Genomic DNA, 13404 nt, shown 5'->3' on the forward strand with positions numbered 1-13404 from the left:
CAAACAAACGGACGGACGCGACCCATTCATTTATTTATCCAGCCGGGTTCTGTCTTCTGGCTTTCTCCCAGTCTTTTCCGTCCAGCCTTGATCTTAATGCCTCAGTTACATTATTCATTATGTTCTTTTCTTTGCCCACCGTCTTTTCTCAGCGACACTTTGCAATTTCTTTCATTTCCCTCGCCATCTAGGATCTGGCCGTTTTGTCTCATTTGGATTACAAAGTGAAATTCACAACGGCTAGATTTAGTCGTAATGGCGTTATTATCAAGGATATTGTTAAGTGTTGGCCATGAATTGGAGAAGGTTTTTTGATGTGATGTCAAAGCCTCTGTTTTTTCTCTCTCTCTCCAGTCGACCAGTGGTTCAGCTCAGGTGGGTTTGCTCCCGCAGGGCGTTCGTCTGTTGCGCTCCCCTGCTGTGCCCCAAGCCTCCTCCGATGCCTTCACCTTCCCCCAGACTGCATGTACCCTGGAGCAGAATTTCATGGTGGAGGACGTCAACACACCCAAAGTAGGTCCAGTACCAGGGATACGGGTGTCTTTTGGTTTGTGTGTTTGTCCTCTGTCTGTCTGCATAAGACGGTGCGCATCCGGCTTTTCGGTTATGGTAGTTATTACAGTCATTATCAACTTCCGTGTATGTCCAGAAACATTATCCTGATAAGCTTGACAGTGATACACTTTGATAAGCATACCCACTCACTGTGAATCAGAAATGTCCATGTGTGTGTGTGTGTGTGTGTGTGTGTGTACACGCCAGACTCCTTTGAGGTTTTGAGCGTTGGCTTGCTCCGTCGACCTGCCAGAGTGCAGCTGACTTGTTCTGTTATGTAAGAACTCAGCCAGCTCTCACATCAGACAGGACAGCTGCCTGTCCTGCACGGCTTCTAGACAGACACACACACACACACACACACACACACACACACACACACAGGGCTCTCACTCTTCCTCTTTTTATTTGTGCCAACCAGCGACCTTTTCCTCCAGGCCTGTTGTTGTGCTGACCGACTATTACAGAACACAGACACCAGTGGTCTGAGTTGACGGCCTCACACACCTGCAGGGCTACACACACACACACACACACACACACACACACACACACACACACATAGATAAATGCAGCATTATTCTTCAAGATTTCTTTTCCATCCCACCCCCTCTCCTGGCTCCTATAAAGAGTGATGTGTACATTGTTTTATGTGTGTGTGTGTGTGTGTGTGCACCGCGTGTGTTTGGTAAGCAGCACAGAGACAGAGTGCGCGTTATCTGCGTGTATGGAGCCCGCTTATGTAAGCGGTCCTGTGATGACGATGTGACCTAATGCGAAGCTGAGTGAACACACATGGACAGGAAGCTGCTGCGCTACTCCAGTGATCTCGCCGCCGTGACCTCCTACCCATCAGCCAACAGCTCATCTTTTTTTTTTGGGGGGGGGTTTTGGCTTTCTTTTTCCTTCCTCCACATTCTTTTTCTTCTCCATTCAGCTTCTTCTCTCTCTCCTCTTCTTCAAGCTTTAACTTCACTCTCCCCTTATGACCCAGCGCCCCTTTTCATCGTCTATTTCTCAATGTCGTTTTCCCCTCTTGTCCTCAGTGTGTGTGTGTCGGTTGAGTAACAGCATTCCTATCCCAGCACACTACAGAAAACAGATGGGGAATTGGGCAAAGTTGCTCTTTCTAGACCAACACCAGGCTTTCCGGTTACAGCGGCCACTCATGCAGATGATCTTTGTCTGTGTCTGTGTGTGTGTCAGTCACACAGCACTTTCAGTCAAAGCTCACTTCCTGGCCCTGCATTCCTTTATCCCCACCCTCCACCTCTACGCCAACACACACAGGCCTGCATGCTGTAACAAACACACACACACTCCCAGTATGAGACCAACTGTGGCGAGTGGAGGGAAAACAGAGGGAGGAGAGTAACTAATGGAGCCCTCATTCTCAGTATGGTGGTTGCCTTTGTGTGTGTGTGCACCCCGTTTGTGTTTAAGATGTCTTATTTAAGATGCTTAAGATGCTGTTTTCTTCCTGCCACAGTCAGTTTTGAATGTATAGTTAACGTTCTGTCTTTCTGTCCCTTTTCATCTTCCCCCCTCATCTAGGTAAATGGCTGCCTGCTGGACCCCCTGCCTCCCACCACTGTCCTCCGCAAGTCCTCCACCTCGTCGCCTAGCAACATGATGGAGACGTCGATCGATGAAGGCATTGAGACCGAGGAGCCCGACACAGAGGATGATCCGCCCCACCTGCTCTCGGCCTATCAAACAGCTCGGTTCGGCCAACGGCGACACACCCTCTCTGAGGTGACCAATCAGCCGGGGCCTTCGAACCAAGGTATGATGTCACCTGATCAAGCACACCGCTTTAAAGTCTGACACATTCATGTAATGCTCAAACAAAGCTGTTTTAATATAAAGATTTTTGTCTCCCAGGTAAATTGTTCGCTCTAGGCCACAACCCCTCCATGGGCAGCATGGACTCGGACATGGGCTACGACATGGGCTCCGTGCACAGCGACTACGGCCTACTGGAGGATCCCCCCTCTCTCAGTGAAGTGGTATCAACCAACAGCTCTGCCCCTGGCGTCACAGCTACGCCTTTCATGAACGCTCGGCCCGCCAACCCAGCAATGGCCGTCCTGACTTCTCAGCACAGGGAGACACACAACCGCTCCCCCATCAGCTTCAGAGAAGGACGGCGTGCCTCCGACACCTCCCTCACCCAAGGTCAGAGCCATCAGTGTTCATTTGTCTTTTTTTTCCTCCATATCCATTTTTTCTTCTCTTTGGACCCTCCCTCAAATCACCCACTTCTCTATATACGCTCAGACTACAATGACATCATAATGGGGTTATGTGTCTTCCTCGATAAACCCAGGCTGTCCATTTTAGGGTCGATCTCAATATGCACAAGGCCATTCTGTCACCTTAATAGAACGTTTCACTGCTTGTGTTATGTGACATTGCATTTTCAGTGCAGTTAAATATATGAGATGACAAGAGGCTGCAAAGTACAACTGCATATGTAAAAAAGTTGTATTAAAGCCCTTTGTGACTCCTGTGTGAACTCTGATAAATTCCCTCAAGTGATGTCACTTGAGTCAGCATCGGTTGGGTCTAATGACTGCAAGTTTGAATATGAAAAAAATGAAAGAAGTGAGCTTTCCAGACCTTTTTAACCCACTCCTCAACTCTGCTTGATAGTTTCTAAAGGCTATATTAGCTTCCAGTAGCATACACACCCAATATCTCTGACTGAATTAGTGAAAATTTGAAACTGTGACACCCTAGTAGTGTGGCCATACAAAAGTGTCATAGTGTAGTTTATCATACAAAAATCAAAATATGTCATAGTGTAGTAGGTCATTAAAGGGACTATTTGTAACTTTGTACGTGCATAAATGTAGCGGGTCGTCACACATATGCACGCTCGCATATGCGCGTTCGCGTGTAGCCGCTGTACCCTCCTCCTCTGCCTGCTCGCCTTCACTCAGACAGCTCAGCTCGCTCCACCTCTAGACGTGAACGCGCGCTCACTACACACTGCAGAAGAGTTAGTTTAGCTCTGAGAATATCTAGTGAATGTACAGGGGACGTTTGTGCAGAAATAACTGCTGCAGCTCCTCCAGACCAACAGAGGTTTTCCGTGTCTTGTGAAGTGACGGAGCTCTACAGAGATTTACGTTGTCTTCTCGTTACTGACCGGGTGCCGGTGTCTCCTCTGCTCTCTCCGGCTGTGGGCGGAGAGAGCAGGGAGACACGCTGGAGAGCCCCGCTGCCTCAGCCTGCACTTAGGCAGGAAAAGCCAACACTAGGATCAGATCTAAATCATGTTCATGGAGAGACCTTCGTCTGGTCAGCTAACATTACTGCCAAGCAGCTGAAATATAGAGTGATATTGTGGTTTTAGCTGACTTGTGTCGCCTCACTGTTTAGAGTGATGCTCCTTCAGGTATATTGAGAGCGAGCAAGCGCGAGCCCGACGCTGACTTTCGTTGATTTCACAGCCACAGGTGTCGCTGTTAAGAAGCATTTCTGAAAGTTACAAATAGTCCCTTTAAAACTTTAAAAAAAATATATAGTCTATTTTTTTTTTTTAAATAATTCAAAATGTCATGGTATAAGTAGGTCATCAAAAAAAAGTTAAAATTGTCATAGTATAGTATGTCATTAAACATTCATTAAAAAATGTCATGGTATACGATAAGAAAATTGTTTTGAAAAAAAAGTCATGGTATTGTGGGTAATGTAGGCCGCAGGGTTTGATAGCTGTCCATCATGAGTCTGACTTCAATGTTATAGAAGTACACTGCTAAATCTATGCACTACTCGATAGTCCATAATGCAATACCGTCACAAGACATTTTGACATCTCTTATCATTACTACTCTTTCCCTATTGCTCTATCTACACAGCTGAGTGCAGCAAGTTCAGACATGCTCTTGAGAGATTTCTGAAAGATATTCTGTGACACATAGAAAAATCACTGTCTGAAGTGGAAGTGAACAAGACAGGTTGAAAGAAAGGCTTTTAGATCACAGATCAGTCGTATATACAGTAAGTGTCAATTAGATGCCAGATCCGACACGTCTCCTTAAAGCTCAGCCACTATGAGCTGCAGAGAGTTTGATGTATTAAGTGTCAATGTGCATATGTCTGAGGCTCTGGGAGCCACGGAGCACCAGTCAAGAGGAAGAGCATTGATTCTCATGACACAGACGCAACACCCCTGCTGCAGCTGCTCCCTCACACCCTTCTACACACACATACTGTATATATATATATATATATATATACATATACTGCCTTCCGGATAAAACTGCCTCATTCCCTCTCTCTCATTTGCTCTCCCATTTCCCCCGTCTCTTCCTCCTCTTCTCTTTCCTTCTCTCATCCTCTCCGGTCTCTCTGACGACTACGACGGTGATGATTCACGTTATGAATCACAGACGGATATTTTTGAAGGTTTCAGCCCACATACCTCACTCTCTTCCCCCTTCTCTTTCTCTCTCTGTATCCTTCTCTTTTAACGCGCTCTCCCGCTATACAAGCTCATGCTCTGTCTTGCTTTTCTTTCTCTTTTTCAAAGTTTCACTCTGTGGCTGGCAGGATTTGTCTCCACGCCACATCAGAGAGAAAGAGGAGCCAAAATATAAGAGGGAATGTTAAACAACCTCGATCTAACCATTTTTTTCCCCCCTTTACAGCTACATTATTCTGTGCTTGCTGCTGGTTGTAAATCACCTGTGCCTTAGCCAAGTAGAAACTATAATTATAGCTTAACAATGTTACTTCCCCAGCACTACATTGACAGTCTGCACTGTGCGCTCCCGGTTGGTATTTGCGGTTATTTATTTATTTATTTTTTTCCATAATCCTCTTTGGAGAGTGTTGATGCAGTGGATTCTCTTTGCGTCAGACTGCTGACTCCTGGTTTTAAATAACTCCCACCCTCTCGGTGAGTCAGGTCCTATCGTTCACAGCCACAGCTCGTCACCACTGGATTGGTCTTATCAGAGCTACTTGCTGTTGCGCACACACGCGTAGACCTGTCAAATGTACACACACACACACACACACACACACACCCACAGCGGCTCATGACGTACATCCAGCCACATTGTCCATATGGGCGATGAAAAGTGCTAAGCAGTCAGCCAGTCTTTTAACGTCAGTGAGGATTAAGCCTGACTCTCTGAGACGATGGAGCCTTTGACATCCTGTTGTGAAGAGAGACTATTGATTAGGGGTGTAAGAAGATATTGAATATCACGATATTATGTTTTGCGATATCGATTCTCAAAAGCACTGATGAATTTTAATAGTTTACATCCAAAGATTAACTCAGTCAATACTTTATTTCACTTTATTTACAAAGACATGCGCCCTCTCAGTGTATGTGCCATCTTAAAGTAGTGCTATCACGCTGGATGTTTCAGGGACTGTGATAAATGCAAATGCAGATCCCACTGGTCAGTCAACTTTTATTTTTACATATGGTGGTGTGTTAAAAAATCGCAATATATCGCCTTGCTTACAGTATCTCAATATATTGAATTGTAACCCCTGTATCGTGATACGTATCGTATCTCAGCCCTACTATTGATCAGCTGCAAGAATCAAAACTGACTTTGTATCGTGGGGATTTGTTCATCCTCGTAGGTCTGGTTGCGTTTCGGCAGCACCTCCAGAACTTGGCGAGGACCAAAGGCATCCTGGAGCTGAACAAAGTCCAGATGCTGGTGGAGCAGATGGGCTCCGGGGAAGGGGCCGCAATGGGGCCCCTGGGACCACAGCACCACATGCACAACCTCCTGGAGGTCAGTCCTACTGCATAATCACACACACACACACACACACACACACACACACACACACACACACACACACTTCACTCAAACCCATTCAAAATCTTTCTCTTCCCAAACCCGTTCTCAGTCCCTCTGCTATCCTCACCCCATGTTACCCAGAAATGAAAAAAAAAAAGAACAGGCACCCAGGCTGTTGTGTAACCCCAGGAGAGGCAGCCAACTGTGGCTTGTTTACTGTCTCCCGTCCCCCTGGGGCCTGGAGCCTGGAGCCTAGGCCAAAGTGAATGCATCCATTGTTGAAGTCAGTCAGACTTACCCATAGTAGTGACTGGCACTCAATAGGCCCGAGCTGCAATCACACACAAAGACGGGCACACATACACACAAAATGACACACACTGACACACTGCAAAGGAGAATCATTTGAGGAAAATTTCTGTAGGCTTTCCCTGTAAAAAAACAAAAACATAAAATCAATCGTAGAAGCAGACAAGATCTAGTTGCTTTCCTTTTGTCCATCTCTCATAATGCAATAACGCAGCTCTTTGTTGGTTATGATGATCTGGCCCCATCATCCTTTTCATTTGCTCTCATTTCATTTAACTACTGTGTAATCCCTGTGGTACATGCCATTTAGAGAAAGGCATCTGGCTGATCAGTCACCACACAGGCATTTGGGCAGGAGACAGCATGGATAATCCAGTTAGACCACACGATGAAGCACCCAGACCCTGACACAGCTTTATTAGCCGACAGGAGAGGGGGATCTGGGATGCGTGCGTCCACGTGCGTGTTTGTACGTGAGCATGAACAACCCCTGCTAATGCTTTATGTTTCTGATTGAAGGGCGAGGCTTCCAAGCAGCAGGAGGGCCTAGCTTTATACCAAGGTGGGCCGCAGCCGCCTCTCCTGTCCCGCAGACAGAGTTTAGAGACACAATACCTCACTCATAGACTACAGGTACAGTCTAACACCAACTACACTCACTCATACTGCATATATATATACTGTATATATAAGTTTATACCTGTCTTCCTCTCTCAAGCCAAAAGGCTGCTTTGCGTAACATTCAGTGATATCATTTGGAAATTTACGGATTATCAGCTCTGCCGTGATGCAACAATAATGAAACAGTTTGTAGCCATTGTTACCATGGTTATTATCCTGAACCCAGTCATCAGTCCCAATCTCTCTTCTGCCCCCAAAGGCCAACGTCTTGGCTAACAGTCCTGCTAGCTGCCAACTTTTCTGTAAGGACACTCGAAGTTTAGAGCAACATCTGCAGGAACACAGGTAAATCACACTGTAAATGTCCGCTCCACACATTTTATTTATATGTTTATAATATTTTTCAGTGCTTTTTTCTTCTTGTGTTCATTTAGCTGTGGTGACATTTCACTGCTGGGAGATTGTATTTAGAGCAACAACAAAAAAAAAAGCATTTGCTCAAATGTAAATAAATTCAAATAAGAAGTGTTATTTATACATTGTACTCCACTGACAGAACACACCCAGGAATGAAACGACGTGTCAGAGCTACAATTACCTTTCCTGATAATCAGACCGAAATGCCATTTTGTTTCACATCAGTCATTCAGCGTGACATTGCGTTCATGTTTGCTGATTTCTTTTTAGAAGGTGGGGTTATTTTGATTTTGTTTTGCAGTTAGTGGCAGTCAACATTTTTCACATAGGTCAATTTAAGAGTTGTTTCTGTATGGCTGCAACAATCTCATCCACGCCTTTTCACCATTTTTCTGACGCTATTTCTCATGGATGTAGCTTGTTAGCAAGCCAGCTATGTATGAGAGTGGTTGACTGTTTTTCCAACTGTCAGTGAGCACAACAAGCCTATTTGAATCGCTGAACAAATTGGTGATGTGGGCAGCGATTCGCTGGTCTGGGGACCGACGTTATGATTACCTCCACATGTGAAAAAACTTGCAGGAAATACCACGTTTGAATCCAGCGTTTAGTCCTTGTGTTGACTCAAAGTGTTGTCTTGCTCTAAGTGGGATATGCTGCGCTCCCCACAGACTGAACCAGAAGAGGATGTACCTGCAGCAGTCACAGGGTATGGGGCTGCAGACCTACTTCAACCAGATGCAGATAGCTGAAGGATCCTACCCAACGGGCGGCCCTGCTCTGGACCCGGCGGCGTCTCAAAGTTCCCCTCAGGGCCCCCCCATGTCAGCCGCCCACCAGCCTCAGCCCCAGCAGCAGGGCAGTCCTCAGGCCTCGCCTCCCTTCAGCCACCCCCATAGTCTGAGCCCCTTGATGGAACCGGGCGAGGGCCTGATTTATGATCCCTACATGAGCCACCACCACTACACCCAACACCTGCCCCCTGGATCTCACCTCCTCCACCAGCTCCACCACCCCATGCCTCTAGAAGCCTCTGCCAGCGGCATGGGCTTCAGCTACCCTTTAGGCTGTGAGCAGCAGATCCTGGGGCCTTCCTCTGAGGGTCTTCACCCAGAGCAGTATGAGTTCTCATTAGACCCCGCCTTGTTGCCCCAGCTTGCTCCAGGAGAGGCTGAGGCCAGAGCTGGGATTTTGGTTGGTCCGGGCCAGTCAGACGGCCTGGGTCTACCTGAGCTGCAGGGCTCCCTCCTGGACAGCGAGATGATGGAGACCGTGGACTCCCAGCATGGCTTCGTACTGGTCAACTAAAGCCAGCTGAGGGGGTTAATAGAAAGCAGTATTAAGCAATGAGAACCTATACAGCACTAAGAGCAGAGAGAATGGAGATATAAGTGGAGGCCACATGCGTAGCAACAGGGAAGGAAAAGTGTTAATTTTTGTACGACTAATACAAACTTAATTTCTTAGTTGTGACGAACCTCAGACAACCTTTCTACCACAAACCTCCCTCAGCCCACCTCCCTTTCTCCCTCTCCTCCTCTGTTCTCGTTCTCATCAGCTCTGTGAGGCAGCGACAGGTCCGATATGTGGCACAATGTGAGCTTCGCCCGTACTGACTTTGCGAGGCTGCTGTTGTCACGGACGTTGTGACACCTGAGAAGGACTGCACCGTGCAGCCTGGGGAAGGGGGGGGGGTGCTGCACATCCTGGAGGCTGCCAGAGTGCAGCACTTCAACCTAGAAATGGTTTGGAAGTGAACTAATTTAGGACTGACTGTCAGGCAACCATAAGGACAATGGCTGGCAGTGGTTTTTTTTGTATTTAAAATAGGACACCATCGACAACAATAGACTCTCAAAACACTTCTGTGGATTTTTTTTTTCTTTCTTTCGGTAGATAAAAAACAACTGAACAAGAGAAAATGGCCCTCATTTATCACGGTACCATGGATATCACCGCAAATTCAAGTGTTAAAAGTGTTTTATAGAACCGAATTTACACACCAATGTGAGCGCAACGGGCTGACAGGATGGCTGTATTCATGAGTGCACAGGGTTCAACACTAACATATACAGTACAACAGGTAACTTTTGTTTGTCATTTGCCGGAACAAATACCTTAAAACATGCAGATAGAAGCACCAGGTTGGGGAAGTTATGCACCATTTGTTGAGCTTGTGCTTTTTATCAGTGCTGAACTTTCTCCAAGCTATTTTTTTCTTGTTAATTAATGAATGAAAATAATAGATGCAACACAATTCTGTAGCTGCAGGCTTTTGTGTAGGCCACGTGACATAAATAATAGTGTTTTCTTTGTGTTTTTATAAATTGTAACTACTGATCCTGATTTATTTCTTACACTACTGAACTGCTTTGTTTCTCTCCACCTTTCCATCCGATCGCACACACTTGCCAGGTCTCGCTCTACTCAATAAGGCGAAATGGCCACACCTTTATTTAACAGTTGAATTGTGGGGTCATGCGTTTGCCTGATAAATGAGGGCTGATGTAATTAACGTGTGTTTGGTTGAGAAGTAGTGGTGTTTTAGACCGTCAATATTATTCTATTTTTGTGGCAATACTGAAGCAATATTAATCCTTAATGTTGAGGGATTATGAATGAAAGCCTCACCTGTACAGCCAACTCTGATTGGTTCCCGGGGACCTCTGAGTCGTCAGCAGTGACATCACTTGAGCTGATGATGTAACCAGGAGATAATCTCCCCCCTCGCTCGCCCTGGAAGTGCAGGGACAAGCCAGGAGACAGTTGTGTGTGTGTGTGTGTGTGTGTGTGTGTGTGTGTGTGTGTGTGTGTGTGTGTGTGTGTGTGAGAGAGTGAGTGAGTGAGTGTGATTACGTTTGTTTGCACAATTAAAATTTTCAGCATCCATTACATCCTTTGTCTGAAAAAGACAAACACTGTATTGACGTCTCCATTCAAAATAACACAAACTGTGCTTTCCCCCTCAGTGCACAGTCGTAGCTTTTAGATTAATTCTGGTTTACGTCCTCAATGCTCCAGTCATGCCTCTGTGTTGTTTTAATGATGAATCATGTTTATAATAACGGCCCCTTGAAGATTCCCTGCAGTTAGATTTCACGACAGAATGTTTTCCTCTCTGACATTGGGGCCGCTGTGAGACAAAGACCAGCAGATCATCAGTCACCTGACACTGGATTTTGACTACAGGCTCGCCACCGCTCTTTGACAGCGAACAAGATGAGAGATTTTTTCTTTTCTTTTTTTTTTTTTTACAGCACTTAGACTGTGTTCAATCTACTTGAAGCGCACAGATGTATCTTCTCTGACAGGTGATGATGATTTTTTTTTTTTTTTTTTAAACTACTTTTCATTGGAATAACAGGACAGTGAACAGCAGAAGTTTTAGATGAGATTATTGGACTGTGACCATCTGCCAGACTGAGTGACCTTCAGATGTTCGTGGGTTAAACTGTGCAAGTGCTTGTTTGTCAGGTTAGCCTTCAAAACAAGACAGACTTAACTTAAGACTTAAAGGAAAAATCCACCCTAAAATGCCTTTAACACTGTCTCACAACAGTTGACTAATGTGTGACTAATGATCAAATTATCTTCTGATTATACATCAATTAGTTGTTTGGTCTATAACGCGTTGGAAAAAATAGTGAAAAACGTCCATCACAGTGTCTCACGGCCCAAGTTGACAGTTTTGCCTGACAGTCCAAAATATTTTTTAGTTTAACATGTTTAGTTTTCTCTCAAATCTAAGAGAACTTTAAAAAGACTTAAAGGTGCAGTGTGTAGGATTTGACGGCATCTAGCGGTGAGGTTGCAGATTGCAACCAACTGAACTACGTTGGCCAACGCGAAAACGTGAATGGCCCTATGTAGAGCCAGTGTTTGGTTTGTGAAGAGGACCCGCTCAATATGTAGATATAAACAGCTCATTCTAAGGTAACGAAAACACAACAATTCCTGTTTTCAGGCGATTATAGACTACAGAAACTATACTTATTAATATTATATTCAATTTCTGCCAATAGATCCCCCTAAATGCTACACATTGTACCTTTAAACGATATGTTCAATATCAAAATGTTTGCTGAATAATTGACTACCTGTGTCAGCTCTACAACAGACCAACACTGTTGGTAATGCACATTTTTCCCAGTTTTCAGTGGTGTACCTTTTTAATCCTGATTTTAATCCATCAATATGACATCACATTGAGATATTTCTTGCATATATGAACATATCTATGGATTTGATCTCAGGATCTGAGAGCAAATGCTTAGTAAGTCACTGTCTCTGACGTTTACCAGTCAAAAGGGCACACATACTAATAACTCAACAACAATGGCCTCAAAAGACCAGAATGCACCGCAGCCACAAGACATGTTGCAAAACAGGTCCTGTGGTTGCGTTAATAGTTCCACCCTAAAATTTACAAATGCTGTTTATATGGTAATACACCCACATGTTATTGACAGTAATAAAGTCACACCCAGCTTGTGGGTCATGTTGAAAATGTCAAAAGAGAAGGAACTCGAGTGCGAGGCAGGTTCAACATGAAATAATAATTCTGTTTAATATTCAAATTGTCGCTACATGGCAGTGTAACCGGGTCAGAGGGTGGATTTCGCCTTTAAGTGAATATTTTGATGATTGTTTGCTTTCATTTTGTCACTGGTCAGGCTGAAAGAGCTACAGGGTTATCTGTGGAAGTTGATTACTGGAGCACTTTGACAACAAGGGGAAGAAGAGATGTAGCGAGAGAGGAGGAGGTGGGAAGAGGTTTGTATCGCTCTGCTGTTTCCTGGCAGATGAAACGAACCGCAATCTGTAGGAAACACTTTTCTCCTCTCTCTTCCCCACCAATAATGGACACAAAACCAATTTCTTTCAAAGAAAGACCAGACACAGTAACACTTTATCAGATTGTCGATTTTAATCCAAGAAAGAGAAACGCTCGTCAGTTTACGACGAGCGTTCTTTGTACAGATTAGTGGTGTAGTGAATCTTCAGTGCACCGAGGTGAATTTGTGTTGAACGTGAAAAAGTGTTCAGTGTGCCTTTTACTTTTTCGTATTTTCAAATCTAAATTAAGAGTTTGAAAAAGCACCATTATTTTCTGGTTGGACCCTTTTATCATTTATTTTCTTATGATTAAGTTTTTTTTTTTTTTTTTCGAAAATAAGTAGAGCCAGGTTTTACAAAGGTACAAAACCAAAGTCCCTCAGAAGTTTCCCTGTACGACCCACCGTGTGGAGTTTTGGAGCTTCTTTGTCAGCTTCTCTACCGTGCTTTTTTCTTGTTGGTCAATCAGTGTATGCCATTTAAAAGTATTATAGCAATATTTCTCTAGTTGAAGACTAAAGTCATGAAGATTCTAGTGGACGTGTTTCCAAGTATCATAATTTCACCGCCTGCTGATAAAACAAAATCATCAATCAATAGAAATCCAGTTTTATATTTACCTTCATTGATGTTGACCACACATAAGCTAACTTGCTGTTGAGATTAAAAAAGGTTTATTGAACATGAAAATATTGTGGGTGTTTTCTTTTGTGTGTGTCGACAAGTCACGTGATTTGTGTGTTGTGACTATATTTCAAAATGTTTGTTTTCATCCTGGTTATTGAAACGCGGTTACAGAGCTGACACTTAAGTATTTTCTACCACACACACTCTGCTACCTTCTCCACATAATCCAATTGTCCTGTAACTGCAAACTGCAGCCGTC

The 13404-nt window shown here is 44.5% G+C and overlaps 1 protein-coding gene across 1 annotated transcript in view; it reads left to right on the plus strand.

Moving 5' to 3' along the window:
* Positions 1-13208, plus strand: part of sik2b (salt-inducible kinase 2b) — a 51683-nt gene extending 38475 nt beyond the window's left edge. Inside the window, exons 9-15 of the mRNA XM_074642039.1 lie at positions 355-513; positions 2110-2341; positions 2440-2733; positions 6169-6326; positions 7164-7277; positions 7525-7610; positions 8354-13208. Of these exons, the coding sequence (XP_074498140.1) occupies positions 355-513; positions 2110-2341; positions 2440-2733; positions 6169-6326; positions 7164-7277; positions 7525-7610; positions 8354-8990 (1680 nt within the window). The 3' untranslated portion in view covers positions 8991-13208. The remainder of the gene's footprint in view (positions 1-354; positions 514-2109; positions 2342-2439; positions 2734-6168; positions 6327-7163; positions 7278-7524; positions 7611-8353) is intronic.
* Positions 13209-13404: the final 196 nt, after the last annotated feature.

Source organism: Sebastes fasciatus, chromosome 7 (assembly GCF_043250625.1).
Source record: "Sebastes fasciatus isolate fSebFas1 chromosome 7, fSebFas1.pri, whole genome shotgun sequence".
In the NCBI taxonomy this organism is placed as follows: Eukaryota; Metazoa; Chordata; class Actinopteri; order Perciformes; family Sebastidae; genus Sebastes; species Sebastes fasciatus.